The 14,404-nt window shown below is 37.7% G+C and overlaps 1 protein-coding gene across 1 annotated transcript in view; it reads right to left on the bottom strand.

Moving 5' to 3' along the window:
- Slc30a7 (solute carrier family 30 member 7) overlaps nt 1–14,404 on the bottom strand; it is a 63,180-nt gene that overhangs the window by 45,746 nt on the left and 3,030 nt on the right. The window contains exons 3-6 of the mRNA XM_090334279.1: nt 10,657–10,770; nt 5,326–5,413; nt 4,578–4,704; nt 574–729 (exon numbers count right to left, since the gene is read on the bottom strand). Coding sequence (XP_090190405.1) covers nt 574–729; nt 4,578–4,704; nt 5,326–5,413; nt 10,657–10,770 — 485 coding nt within the window. The remainder of the gene's footprint in view (nt 1–573; nt 730–4,577; nt 4,705–5,325; nt 5,414–10,656; nt 10,771–14,404) is intronic.

Below are 14,404 nucleotides of genomic sequence, written 5' to 3'. Positions count from 1 at the left end.
AAACACAAGTATTGGCAAGCATGTGGAGAAAAGGGAATCCTTGTACTACACTGCAGGCAGGAATGTCAAGTGATTCAGACAATATGGGAAAGTCAGGATATGCCTCAAAAAAATTAAAATCCGCCACACCATCAGCAATCTTATTCCTGGGTAAGATGCAATGGAACTGTAATCAGGATCTCTAAGAGATACCCGTACTTCCTTGTTCAGTGCAGCACTGTTTACCACAACCAAAACACGCAGGCAACATACGTGTACCCCAAAAGATGAATGGAAAAAACAGAAGGTGGCATATACATATAGTGTAGTATTAATTAGCCTTAAAAAAAGGAAATTCTGTCGCTTGAGACAACATGGATAAACGTGGAGGACACATTAGGTGATGAATAAACCAGACACACAGAATGATACACAGGATGTGATTTCACTTTTATAAAGAATCCATGTCAAGTTCACAGAAACTGAGAGTAGAAGAGTGTTTGCCATGGGCTTGAGTGAGGTGGAGGTAGGAAGGCTCGGCACGGGGCACCCAGGTTCTCATGAGGGGATAACACAGAAGCCCTCGGCACTCACCGTGGGCGTGGAGGTGTCCATGACCATGACCATGACCATGAGCATGGTCGTGGCTGTAAGCAGCTCCATGCTTCATCTCAGGACTATGGCAGTGATCTCCATGGCCCTGGGCCGGGTCAAGAGCACCATTAAAGAGGGAATGACTGTGTCCGTGGCCTAAGGAACAAACAGCACCACAAGAGAAAATTAGAACAAATGCACCAATAATTACAGTAAGTGGCTCCAAACCTAGGTTCGGAGCAATAAAAATTTTGCTTGGAAAAAGTATTATGGATTTCCTCAAACTATTCTGAGTTCCTATTACTGTGTATGAGAACAAGTCCTAAATACTGTAGGGTCAAATTGTATTACACTGTCTGAAAAGATCACGACTATAGAAATTACCTTCCGGAATGGTGAAAAGGGAGACCCGACTGTCTACAACAAAAATACAGAAGAAACAAGTAAAAAAAAAATCATGTCAGAAACTCTGCCATCTAATAATAAAACAAAATAAGTAGAAAAACATTTAAAGAAACTACTGAAGCTTGCTTGCCTAGCATGCACAAAGATCAGGGTTTGAGTCTTTGATACCCCATACACAGAAAAAGCTGGAAGTAGTGCTGTGGCTCAAGTGGTAGAGCTCTAGCCTTGAGAAAACACAAGGGCAGAGCTCAGGCCCTCAGTTCAAGCTCCAGGACTGAGAAAAAAAAGAAAGAGAGAGAGAGAGAAAGGAGGGAGGAAAAAAGAAACTATTGAAGCTTGTTGAAGTAAATCTTTAATGTCTTAATTCTAAGAGAGGAAGGGGAGGGGAGGGAAGAGGAGAATATTTGAATTGGAGGACAGTGGTTCACGTCTGTAATTCTAGCACTCGGGTGGATGAGATCTGAGAATAGCAGTTCAAAGATAGTCTGGGAAAAGACTCAAAGGAACATAGGCCCAAGAGTCTCCCTTATTTGTCATAATCAGTAGAAACCTTGGGCTCTCCTAGCAGAGATTTACAATAGAACAAAATCTAGAGACATTAGGCCAAATAGTATGACATTAAATGTAAGGACCTCCAGGATAAGGAAACAAAAGCCATATATATATGAGTGACTGTTGTCCTTAATGTACTATGTTATCTCCCATCTCTTTTGCCATCTCTTTTGTTACAATATTTCACCTTGTTATCTGATATATTTTATATGTGCTTAACTGGTTATTTGAAATTGGATAGGGAAGGGGGGAAATCAAGATAAGCAGGGGAAGGGAGGGAAATAAGGACCATGTCATAAGAAAGGGTATCAATGTTTGTGAAGTTATGCACCTTCTATCTGAGGAATATAATGTAATCCTTCTATTAATCACAATAAAAAAAAAACGATAGTCTGGGAAAGAAAGTCTATGAGACTCATCTCCAATCAACCAACAAAGAACAGAACAAAGTGTGAAGCCCTGAGTTCAAGCCCTAATACTGGCACAAAGAAGAAATGACTGGAAAATACTCCAATTCAATACAAACCTAGAAACCTTATAGTCAAACCCTAGAAAGTAAAACATAAAAAAAACTTGAGAGTTAACAGCAACAGAAAGATAACATATGTACAAAGAAACTATAAAATAGATGATTCTAGCTTCTGAAAGAACCTATAGAAGCTAGAAAGCAATGGAAGGTTACTAAAATGTTGGAGGGAAAATAAAGCTCAATCAAGAATTTTATATTCTACTACATATTCTCCATTAAAATAAAGTAGATTAAAACATTACAAATGAACAAAAATCTGTCCCTTGAAAATAAGTCTTTCATATGGAAATGAAAGAAAGAACACTACACTAGATAGTACCTCAAACCCGTAACAACAAGAAAAGAAGCAATGGTAATTGTAACTACAAAGATAGGAAGAAGTTAGATATATCTACCTATTTTTATTTCTAACTTCTAATATCTGCTTTAAAAGGCAGTTGCATAAATCAATAATTGCAAATTGTGTTGCTGGGTCTGTATAATAAATGTACATTTTTATAATAATGAAGGAGACATACATATATTGGGGCAAAGTTATTCTGAATTAATTTTAGTGAATAACAAATTAACCTTGTTATCCTCAGAAGAGCCCTGAGAAAACAGAGCCAATTAATAACTGGTAATGAAAAATCTGCTTATTCAGAGTGTATAAAAAAGTTAAGGCTTGGGGCCGGGAGTTTGGCCTAGTGGTTAAAGTGCTTGCCTAGCATGCACGAAGACCCGGGTTTGATTCCTTGGTACCACATATATAGAAAAAGCCGGAAGTGGTGCTGAGGCTCAAGTGGTAGAGTTCTAGCCTTGAGAAAGTCCAAGGACAGTGCTCAGGCTATGAGCTCAAGCCCAGGACTGGCAAAAACAAAACAAAAAAAAAACAAAAAAAAGTTAAGGCTTAGCTTACCCATTAAGAAGAATGAACTAGAAGTAGTTGAAAAACCAGGAAGAAAATTTTTTAAAATGAAAACAATTAAAATTTACAAGATTGTGCTTATGTCCTTAGAATAACAAATCCCTTTTAAGACAAAACTAGACTATTTTTGAAATAAAACGCCTAAATAAGACATGTGAAAGGGTATCAATGTATGTGAATTAATGCACCTTCTATCTGGCAAATATCATGTAACCCTTTTACTAATTACAATAAAAAAAAATAAAAAAAAAAAACGCCTAAATATTTAGACAAGCTATAGAATGGTAAAAGATCTGCAACACATAAAACACAAAGCATGAGAGTTGTAAAAATATTAACATAAATTTAATATTTATTAACATAAATATTAATGGACTGAAAAGACAATTGACACCAGCAAAAAAATAATAAAAATTCTAGAAAACTAGCCTGAAAGAACATGCCAGAAAGACATTCACCTTCACTAATGATCAAAGAAATTTAAAATAAAATTAGAAACCATTTTTATCAAATTATTAATAAAACTATATTAAATCTTGGTGGGGAATTGATGAATTCACATCTACTCCAGTAAGTAAATGTGAATTATAGACAGTTCAGAAGGCAGTTTGTAAATGTATATTGATGCTAAAAAGGTTCACATGCTAAAAATGTTAACATACTCTACCAATTCTGGTTGGCGAATTCAGTATAGCACAAGGTACTTAAAGGACTTCCTGGAGCCAGGAGTTTGGCCAAGTGGCAGAGTGATCACCTCACATGCACAAAGGCCTGGGTTCAATTCGTCAATGCCACAGAAAAACGCTGGAAGTGGCACTGTGGCTCAAGTGGCAGAGTGCTAGCCTTGAGCAAAAAGTGTCCAAGGACAGTGACCAGGCCCTGAGTTTAAGCCCCAGGAGTGGCAAAAAAAAAAAACCTTCCTACAATGATGGAAATGTTCTCTAGCTACACTATCCAATACACATGGTTACTGAGTATTTAAATGTCACAAATGTGAAGAGGTAGAGTTTTCATTTTCATTAACTAGAATGTAAATATAAAGAACTCCATATGATTAACAGGTACAATGAAGGCCATTACATATATCTGGAAAAACACTTGTATTATGTTCACAGATATTCTTCATATGGACTTAGTGACCTGAATCTATTCAGGAAACCAGGATTAAAAATACCAAAGTGACCCACCCCAGGGAGTCTCATATGTCCCTTAATCAGACCAAATGGAATGATTGTACACAAAGTAGAAGAACCTCAACAAACACACTATATAGTATATTTGTCTCACACTAAATTTCTAGTGACTAGATTTGTCCTGTGTTTCCTATATACTTGTTTTGTACAAATGGTATCTCTTCTGTAGAGAAGAGCTGCAGAAACTGGTGTGGGAGCCACAGCCAAGTCCTAGAGGCATACCACTGAAAAAACACTGGGGTGGAACAGCACAGAAATGATGGCTCAGAAAGACATTTGGAAAGTCTTCTGACATACCGCATTCGTTACTAAAAATCAATGTATAGTTAAACTTTCACAATGATTAACTTCTCTAAAGTAAGTAATTAGGACAGAAGGCAGAATGAAAATACAGAGACAAAGGTTCTGACCATCATACCAGAGCTGTGAGAATGTCCATGACCTCCATGCTTAAAAACAAATATTCCTATGAGGTTTACCACGAACCCAAGAATTGACACAAGCAGCAGTCTCTCATGGTGAACATCTGGAGGAGCTAAGGCTCTCTGGAAAATACAGAAAACAATAGACATAACAACATAGATATAATCTCTGATGGATCAACTGGTAAAAATATAAGGCAATATCACAAACGCTAGTCATTTCAGATTTAAAAGCATGCCAAAAGGTTTGGGGAAAGAAAACTAGTGCTCACAGACTTCAGAAAAGGTAACAATTGTCATTCTTAGAAAAATGAAAGTGTTTACAAGTGTGACTATTTGGCTATAAACCTGTTCCTCTTTGGTATCAAATGCCACCCTTTATAAATTCACTCATCTTTACATTCTCTTACTTATGATTGAAAACTAACACTAAAAACATTAAACATTAAAGATTTGCTAGAAAAGATCTCAAGATCTATGTGTTCTGAGAAGTTCCCACCTGACCTCACTACTCAGGTTAGACCTTCATTTCTAGGGTGTCAGAGACATCATGATTTCACTCCATTCCATTCCAGAGGTTTCACGTCTATTTTAACTTTGCTCAATGGTTTGTAAGCTCCTGCTGGACACAGTTAATATTTTGTCTACTCTAAGACAAAAGAGCTCTATTTCATATCTTCAGTGAATAAGCATTTTCATTAGAGAAACATAATATATGCTGGCTCTAATCATTGTCTACTATACCTCAACTCCTTCTGAGAAAATGAAAAAAGCAGTGAAGATCAGAAATAGGCCATTGACAAATCCAGCCAGGACTTCTGCTCTCACATACCTAAAGAGAAGCAAAACCAAACAAATGAATCACTTCTTTCAAATCAAATCATGGATTTATCATTTTAGACATTCTAAACCATATCAAATAGTTGTAAGTGCCAGAAAAGTCCTAACATTTATAGAATAGTCCATTTCCTTTTACATATATTGAGAAAAATAATGAGAATGAATTAAGAATTATGTTTAATAGCAGAACAGCACCAAGCCCCAGATGTCTACCAGCCAATCAAAAGACCTCCTTAGAGTAAGCAGGTTTAGAAAGACCATTCAGAGAAATGTAAATCTCAAGGTGCCACTAGAGAAAAAGGAATGGGATCAGTGGGCAAAACAAGATGTATCCACAGATATCACAATGGAAGAAAATGGCTGGCAATAGAGACTTTCAGAACTTACTTACTTCCTGCTTTTCCAAGAACTCCTTAAATGTTCTGTTCTGTACCTTTCAGATTTCAAATCTTTAGAAAGGAGAGCTTTTCTCTCAAGTAAAATTATTCCAGGGACAACTTGAGATTTATAGTATTTTCATTTATTCTTGAAGATTAATAAATTTAGCACAAATTGTGAATTATCTCTAGAATTAATTTTTGCTTCACATAATTCTAATTAAACTCTAAAAAAAAAAATCTTGCCTTTTCTCCATGGATTCCTGAAGCTCTCTGCTTCCTACCTGTGTGAGGTATTGAAGACTTTACTTTTCCACAAGGTATATTGGCTTAAAGTTAGAAAAAAAACTTTAGCTTAATATTTTTTTATATGTTCAAATTCAAAAGTATGCTAGCATCACTTAATCATTCTTGTCCTTAAACAATATCACAGAGCATCAAAACTGCTTGTACAGGCAAGGTGCAGTGGTTTATACCTGTAATCCCAGCACTTGGATGGCCAAAGCAGGAAGACAACTAGTTCAAGACCAGCATGGGCACAGATTGTGTGGCCCCCAAAAAAAGGCAATTAAAAAAAAAGGTTTTGGTTTTGTTAGCTTTCTATGTCAACTTCTCAATAATGTAATTTTTATTGTATATTGGAGGGGGGAGAGGAAGAGGAAGGACTTGAACTCTGGGCCTAGACATTACCTCTGAGCTTTTGTGCTCAAAGCTCTACCACTTGAGCCCATCTCTATTTATGACTTTTTTAGTGATTAGAGATAAGAGTCTCATGGACTTTCCTACCTCAGCTGGCTTCAAACCTCTCGATCCTTATTCTCAACCTCTTCAGTAGCTAGGTTTACAGGCATGACTCACTAGCTCCAGGCTATGAAAATGTTTCTAAAAGTGAAATGAAAAATCTTTTTTGGGGGGGAGGGGGGGTTTGTTTTGAAGACAAGATCTCCCTGTATGGAAACCTTCCTAGGCTTGCCTCAAACTCTCTATAGGACCCAGGCCTCAGCTGCTGGAGTGCTGGGACCACAGGCGTTTACCACAATGCCTGGTGAGAACAAACTGCTTTTTACACTTTGTTTTATTAGTTTTATTTTTATTGTTATTATAAAGGTGCTGTACAGTGGGGTTGCCATTACATAAGGCAGGTAATGTGAACATTTTGGGGGGAGCAATGTCACCCCTTCATTTGCTGTCTCCGTTTTTCCTTCCTGTCCCCACCCACAAGTTGTATCGTTCATTTCCAAAAGAACAAACTTTTTAAATGTACCCTATTTGGTTTTGTTAGTTAATCTTTTTTTTTTTTTTTTGCCAGTCCTGGGCTTGAGCTCAGGGGCCTGAGCACTGTCCTTGGACTTTCTCAAGGCTAGAGCTCTACCACTTGAGCCTCAGCACCACTACTGGCTTTTTTTTTTTTTCTATGTAATGTAGTACCGAGGAATCGAACCCGGGTCTTCATGCATGCTAGGCAAGCACTTTAACCACTAGGCCAAACTCCCGGCCCCTTGTTAGTTAATCTTATTAAGTACATTCCAACATAACATACATTTCTCTACTCAGAAATAATATATATTTATCTCTATCTTCCCATACATAAATAAATTAATAGATTACTTGTCAAAGCATTTTTTTTCCTACAGTAAAGTATTATTTAGGTTCAAATAATGTGTAGCAGATTTCTACAACTTTTATTTAGGGGGAATTTATTTAATAAACAAGATTTACTGTCCAACCCCCCCCCACCATATTCTATTAATCTACCCCAGTCTTGTAGCTAGTGCTAAAATAAAAGCCTTGAGACCTTGAGACTAGTTTTTAAGACCAAAGGCAAAATTTTTTTTCCCCAACCTTTTATTTCTAGTTCCTAGCTTAGAAGTATATTACATAAATTCTGATAAATTCTTAGAATCAAGTGATAATTAAATCAATATATTTGGTATACTTGGTTGCAGGCTTAACATGACAAGCTTATAAAAACTAGACACATGATTACAAAAGCTTGAACATAACAAGTCTTAGAATTAAGTCATATTTATTTCCTAAAAGTGCTTAAAAGTGTTTAAATTCTTCCTGCAGGGTCAAAATAAGACACAAATGTGTATACATGTGTATACAAGCACCTACATATGCACCTAGCTACCTACTAGATGTGTATTACTTTTTTTTTTTTTGCCAGTCCTAGGCTTGAGCTCAGGGCCTGAGCACTGTCCTTGGACTTTCTCAAGGCTCGAGCTCTACCATTTGAGCCTCAGCACCACTCTGACTTTTTTCTATGTATGTGGTACCGAGGAATCAAACCCGGGCCTTAGTGCATTATAGGCAAGCACTCTACCACTAGGCCAAACTCCCGGCTCCTAGATGTGTATTACTTTTATATTGGCTTTATCTTGAAAGGTTAAAAAAGGTGACAAAACACATAACAACACAGATAATGTATGTAACTAGCAATCTTGTCCTCTTCTTCAAGCACCCTGTTTTTTCTTCTACTACAGTTGCTCTGCTATTATGAACATTCTGCACTGGAGTTTATAGGAATCCACACATACCTATTCTCAACCTATTTAGTACTGCACATACGTGCATGCATGTATGTGTATGTATATGTGCGTATTTGGTATGCATGTGTGTAGGTGCATGCACCAATATAAGGATTTGAACTCAGGACTTGTCCTTAGCTTTTTCACTTCAAACTGTGTGAACTGGTAGGTATCAGGACTTCCTGTTCTATACTACAAAATAGTAAAATTAGCCATGCATAGTGGCTCACGCCTGTAACCCTAGCTACTCTGAGGATCGCAGTTCAAAGCCAGCCTGGCACTAAAGACCATGAGACCTTATCTCCAATTAACTATTAGAAAACTGGAAGTGGTGCTGTGGCTCAAGGGGTAAGGCGGTAGTCTTGAGCTAAAGAGCTCAAGAACAGTACCCATGCCCATAGTTCAAGTCCCATGACCAAAAAAAAAAAAACCAAAACAACAACAAAAAAAAGTAAAATGGATACTTTTGTCTAATTTTATTTTACAAATTACCATATCCATTTGGTTAACTAGAATCAGGGAATAACAGAGAATTTCATTTCTCTCTTTTAAACTTGTCGTAATGAAAGCTGTTATAGTATTTTCACAAAACTCTTTTCCCATCAGACTACTAGCTCCTTCAAGGCAGGAATCGTGTGTGTGAGAGCGCTAAAGAACAAATGAAAGTTGCTGAGAAACAAACAGTGAAGAAACAGGAATAAAAGAGAAGACGAGCACGATGGCTGATACCTGTAATCCTAGCTACTTGGAAGGCTCATTTAAGGAAGATCTTGGTTCAAGGTCAGACAAGCAAAAAAGTTGTGGAAACCCTATGTCAACCAAGAAAAAAATATCAGCACAGAAGCATGTGTTCCTCATATAAGCTATGTAGGAAGCATAAGAGAACTGTGGTCCAGGCTAACTTGAACAGAAGGAAGAAAGAAATCCTATTTGAAGAATACTAGCAAAAAGGCTTGGAGTATAGAACTCACGGTGTAGGACACCTGTTTGGCAAGTAAAAGGCCCTGAGTTGAAACTTGCAAAACAACAACAAAACTTAGACTGAAAGGTTTAAGAGACAAAACACATAAGAATATGGATATAGCAGAAGGGAGACGAGAGAAACTACATAGGAAAGGGTAAAGTTGAATAAATGAAACAGAGACTAGGGAAGTAAGATAGTGACCAGAAACAGTTTAGAGACAAGAATTAGAAATAGCCTGAGACACAATGGTAAATGCTAGAGGAAAAGAGCAGGAATAAGGAAACAATAAAGAAAAGATATGCAGGCTGGGGTTGTGGCTCAATGGTAGAGTGCTTGCCTAGCATGCATAAGGCTCTAGGTTAGATTTCTCAGTATCACATAAACAGAAAAGGCCAGAAGTGGTACTGGGGCTCAAGTGGTAGAGGGCTAACCTTGAGAACAGAGAGGCTCAGGGACAGAGCCCAGGACCTGAGTTCACGCCCCAGGACTGGCAAAAAAAAAAAAAAAAAAAAAAAAAATAGGAGAAGAAAAAGAAGGAAAAGGAGGAGGAGAAGGAGAAGGAGGAGGAGTAGGAAAGGAAGGAAAGAAGGAAGGAAGGAAGGAAGGAAGGAAGGAAGGAAGGAAGGAAGGAAGGAAGGGGAAGGAAAAGAAAACAAGAGAAGAGAAAAGGTATACAGGGAGAAGAGAAGGGGGAGAAAGAGGTAGAACGGAAGAGAGAAAAAGGAAAGGTGCATGCAGGGAAAAATGGGAGAGAGGGAGGAAGAAAAGAAGAAAGGGAGAAAAGGGAGTGAGAATTCAGGAGAGGATGAAAGACAATGAGTATGAAGATAGGAACAAGAGAGAGAGAGAGAGAGAGAGAGAGAGAGAGAGAGAGAGAGAGAGGGGAGGAGGAGGAAATGCTGATAATGTAGAATAGAAGAGAACTCTTGGGAAGAAAGGAGAAATAAGAGGGGAAGACCAAGAAAGAATCACTAAGTGGGAGAGAAGAGCACAGAATGGGAAAGGGATAGAAGAGAGAGAAAAATTACTGAATTCTGCTCACATATAAATATAATTGTACTGCAAAATGTTCTAGGAGTTCAAATGAGGAAAGTCAGGGTTATTATTAAATAACAGAAATACTTCCCCAATCACATGAAGCAGAAAACCAATTTGGACTCTTAATGTGATCAAATTCATATCCGTGGCAAAAAAAAAAAAAAAAAATGTGGCCAACTGTCCAAATCAGCAAGGGTATGAAAAGGACTATATATAAAAGTAGAGCTCAAAGTCAGGCACCAGTGGCTCACACATACAATCCTAGCTACTCAGGAGGCTGAATTCTGTATATCTTGAAGAAAAAAATTATCTGTTCCAGTCTTACCCATAGGAGAAAGCATCATTGTCTCTCCACTTTGAAATGACAGAAGCTGCCAATCCGGCCAAAATGGCAGTGCTATCGAAAAACATGTGGAAAGAGTCGGAGATCAGGCCTAAGCTGCAAAAGACAAACATATCAGCTGATTATAACACAAATCAAGTAACAGGCCTGCTTCTCTAAAATTCTAAGGTCTAGTCTCTGTTCATGAGAAATTAATTACCTAAGGAGGAAAAACATGATACAGAGAAGGATATCCACACGCACACACAAGAGAAAGCTGCAGCAGAGAGGTGAGGAAACAAGTTGCTAGGAGAAAGGCAGGAACCCCCCTTCACTGACAGCCCCCTCTAAGAAATAGGCAGAAAAAAGCAGCCATAGGCTACTGGGGGTGAAGCTAAATCTTAGTCAAGTTTTGGATATTGCATAGTGCAAGGACCAAGTCTGCTATTAAATGCCCCCCCCCAACTGTCTGTCACTGTCTCTCCCTCTCTGCATCCCCTCCCTCCCTTCGTCTCTCCACACCCACCCCCCCAAATCTCAGGCTGTGGAAGGGAAAAGAGGAAGATTAGGAGCCTGCATGCCTTCCTGAGTTACTTGCTCTACCATGAGATGCCTTTGCCAGGCTAATGTGCAATAAGGACTTTTCCCAGGGCTTATACTTAGATGTTGACACCCCAGCTGCCAAGCCCAAGTCTTCAATTCAAGTCTTGGATATTGTATAAGGCAAATACAATCTGCCACCGAGAGTATAAGGAGACATTCCCCCATGGCACAGACACACCAAAAGTAAGAATTCCAAGAACTTCCTCCAGTACACCAAATATCATACTAATCTTAACACAGTGACAATTACTACAAAAATCTGAAGTCCATGGTTTATAGAAATTAACTAGCAAAAACTATCCTCAGGGGCTGGGTGTTTGGCCTGTGGTAGAGTGCTTGGCTAGAATGCATGAAGACCCAGGTTCGATTTCTCGGTACCACATACATAGAAAAAAGCCAGAAGTGGTGCTGAGGCTCAAGTGGTAGAGCTCTAGCCTTGAGAAAGTCCAAGGATAGTGCTTAAGCTCTGAGTTCAAGCCCCAGGAATAGAAAAAAAGAAAAAGCTATCCTTAAAACCAGCCCAATCACTGACAGATTTCAGAATCCTAACCCACATTAACAATCAGAAAAATAAATATGCTCATTTCTGAGCATATTATTAATCTCAGACTCAATCATTTTTTTAAATACAATACACAGCCTAGCCAATAATATGTATAGGACATAGCAAGATGGAAAGAAATACAAAAAAGACTCACTGTCAAGAGCTAAAGTAGTAAACAGAATCAGAACCAAAAATGGAATATGCGTTAGAACTATCCAAGAGGGGCTTTAAACACTATACTGCCAGGTACTGGTGGCTCTCACACTGATACTCCCACCTTTAGGGTGAAATCTGAGGACCACAGATCAAAGCCCAAGCTGGAAAGTCGATGAGAGCTGGAAGTGGAGCTGTGGCTTAAATGGTAGAGTGCCAACCTTGAGCAAAAAAGCTAAGAGAGAATGTCCAGACCAGGACTAGCACAAAAATAGGCAAATAAATAAGCTCAACAAAATGGAATACCTAATAATCTAAGCTCTTTAGATAAAAATAAACAAAGAGAAAGCAAAAGGTATTGTTTTAGCTAGTAGATAATGCTGTCTTTGAAAATGGAAAAGTTGATAAGACTTAAGTAGATTAATGAAAGCATTTTCTTTACCCAACAATTACTTTACAAACATCTGTCAAGACAAATTATACAGCAGGAGCTAATAAGTACTCATTATTGTCTTAAACAATTCTTAAACAAACATTTTTGAACTCTATGAAAGACATTAACCTTTGGAGTAAAGGGGAAAAAATGGATCCAATGGCTTCAGTAAATAACAACTGAAATCAAATATTTATATAGATGGCAAAGTAAAAATGAAAGAGAAGATCGTAACAAGTAAAACAAAGTACACTAAGATGGCACAGTAGGGAAAGTAGGCCCTGCTACCCTGGAAAGCATAAAACACTGGGTCTCAATTTTCTACTTATAAAAGATGTTAAAATTACACTGTATTTTTTTTTAAATCCAGTTCCACTTCCTGAAACTATGGTATCCATATCTTCTCTTTCTTAGTAAAGAATCCTTGTTTAATAACAGACTACATGGCTGACATTTGCAAGTAGGCATGACCATTTGATAAAAGTCTTGTTGAAAGCACTGCATGTCATTCAGATAAATCTCCTTCAAAAACAATGTGCGTACTTTCTGCCTCTTTCTTCCGTACTTCTGATGTTCTGATATAGGGATGGCGGGAACTCCACCAGCCATCTTGGAATGAACGTTATTATCTTGTTTAAATAATAACTTGAAAACAAGCAATTCCCAGTGTGACCAAATCACATTACTATATATTACTTTTAGGTTATACAGTTACTCACAATAAGTAAACTCCTGAGAAACAAAATACTAGAAGAAAAAGCACTCTAATAGGAAAGAAAAAAACACATAATATTCCAACTAAATTCTAAAAATGAAAAAAAACTGCTTCAAGTCCAGGATCCTACCACCTAACAGAAGTAGGTAACATGTTTGGTGTGGCTAGATTAATTCTACATATTCAATCTTCCCTCACTTCTTTATTTAGCAAATTTGTATTATACACCTAGAAGGTGCTACATACTAAAGACCTGAATAAGAAAAAAAATGACTCACATTTTAATAAAATTTGTATCCTTAAAAGGTGGCAGGAAGTAGGTAAAGAGGAAAATACTCAAAATGTTTAGTTATTCTTTCAGTGAAGACAACACACTATCGAAAAGATAAATCAAGTGAAGAAATGCACCTTCTATTTGGTGAAAATAGTGTAACCCTTCTATTAATTACAATAAAAAAGATAAATCAATTACAATTAAGGTCTTCCTTTACAATGCAGATCAGAACAAGAACCAAACAATGTCATATCTGTTGCAATTGCATCAGCTCTTCCTATGAACCATTATTCATTTGTGCAGAGAACTGCTTTAAGCCCCCCAGGGGAAGAACATTTCTCCATACTTCCAGTTCTCCACAATTTGAACTTTGTGTGTATGTGTGAGTGGTAGGGCTTGAACACAGGCCCAGGGCGCTATCCCTGACCTCGCTCGTTTTGCTCAAGGCTAGCACTCTACCACTTTCAGCCACAGCTCCACTTCTGTTTTTTTGTTGTTGTTGTTTGTTTTTGAGTGGTTAATTAGGAGTAAGAGTTTTGTGGAGACTTTTCTGCCTTGGCTGGCTTTGAAATGTAATTCTCACATTCAACCTCCTGAGTATGCAGGATTGCAGGTGTGTTCCACCAGCAACCAGCCTTTGAACTTTATTTCTCTACACTGAAGATGAAGACAGAAATTTCTAGGATAAAGAAGATTTTGGTGAGAAATATGAAGAACTTTAAGGAAATGTAAGGAACTTAAAAGCTACCTAACCCTATAAACAGAAAATTCAGTCACACAAAGAAATTAATGAACTATTGAAAGCAACCAAAAGAACTGAAAATTATGGTCTCTAAATAATATAAAAAGCTAGATTATGAGGTGGATGCTGGTAGCTCACATCTGTAATCCTAGCTAATTCAGGAGAATACAATCTGAGGATGAAGATTTAAAGCCAGCCTAGGCAGGAAAGTCTCTAAGAATCTTATCTCCTACTAGAAATAAGAGTTGTGGCTAAAGTGGTAGAGCACCAGCCTTGAGCACCAAAGC

The sequence above is a fragment of the Megascapheus bottae genome, chromosome 6 (genome assembly GCF_031878675.1).
Source record: "Megascapheus bottae isolate mThoBot1 chromosome 6, mThoBot2.hap1, whole genome shotgun sequence".
Classification (NCBI taxonomy): Eukaryota; Metazoa; Chordata; class Mammalia; order Rodentia; family Geomyidae; genus Megascapheus; species Megascapheus bottae.
This window is presented reverse-complemented; position numbering and strand designations above follow the sequence as displayed.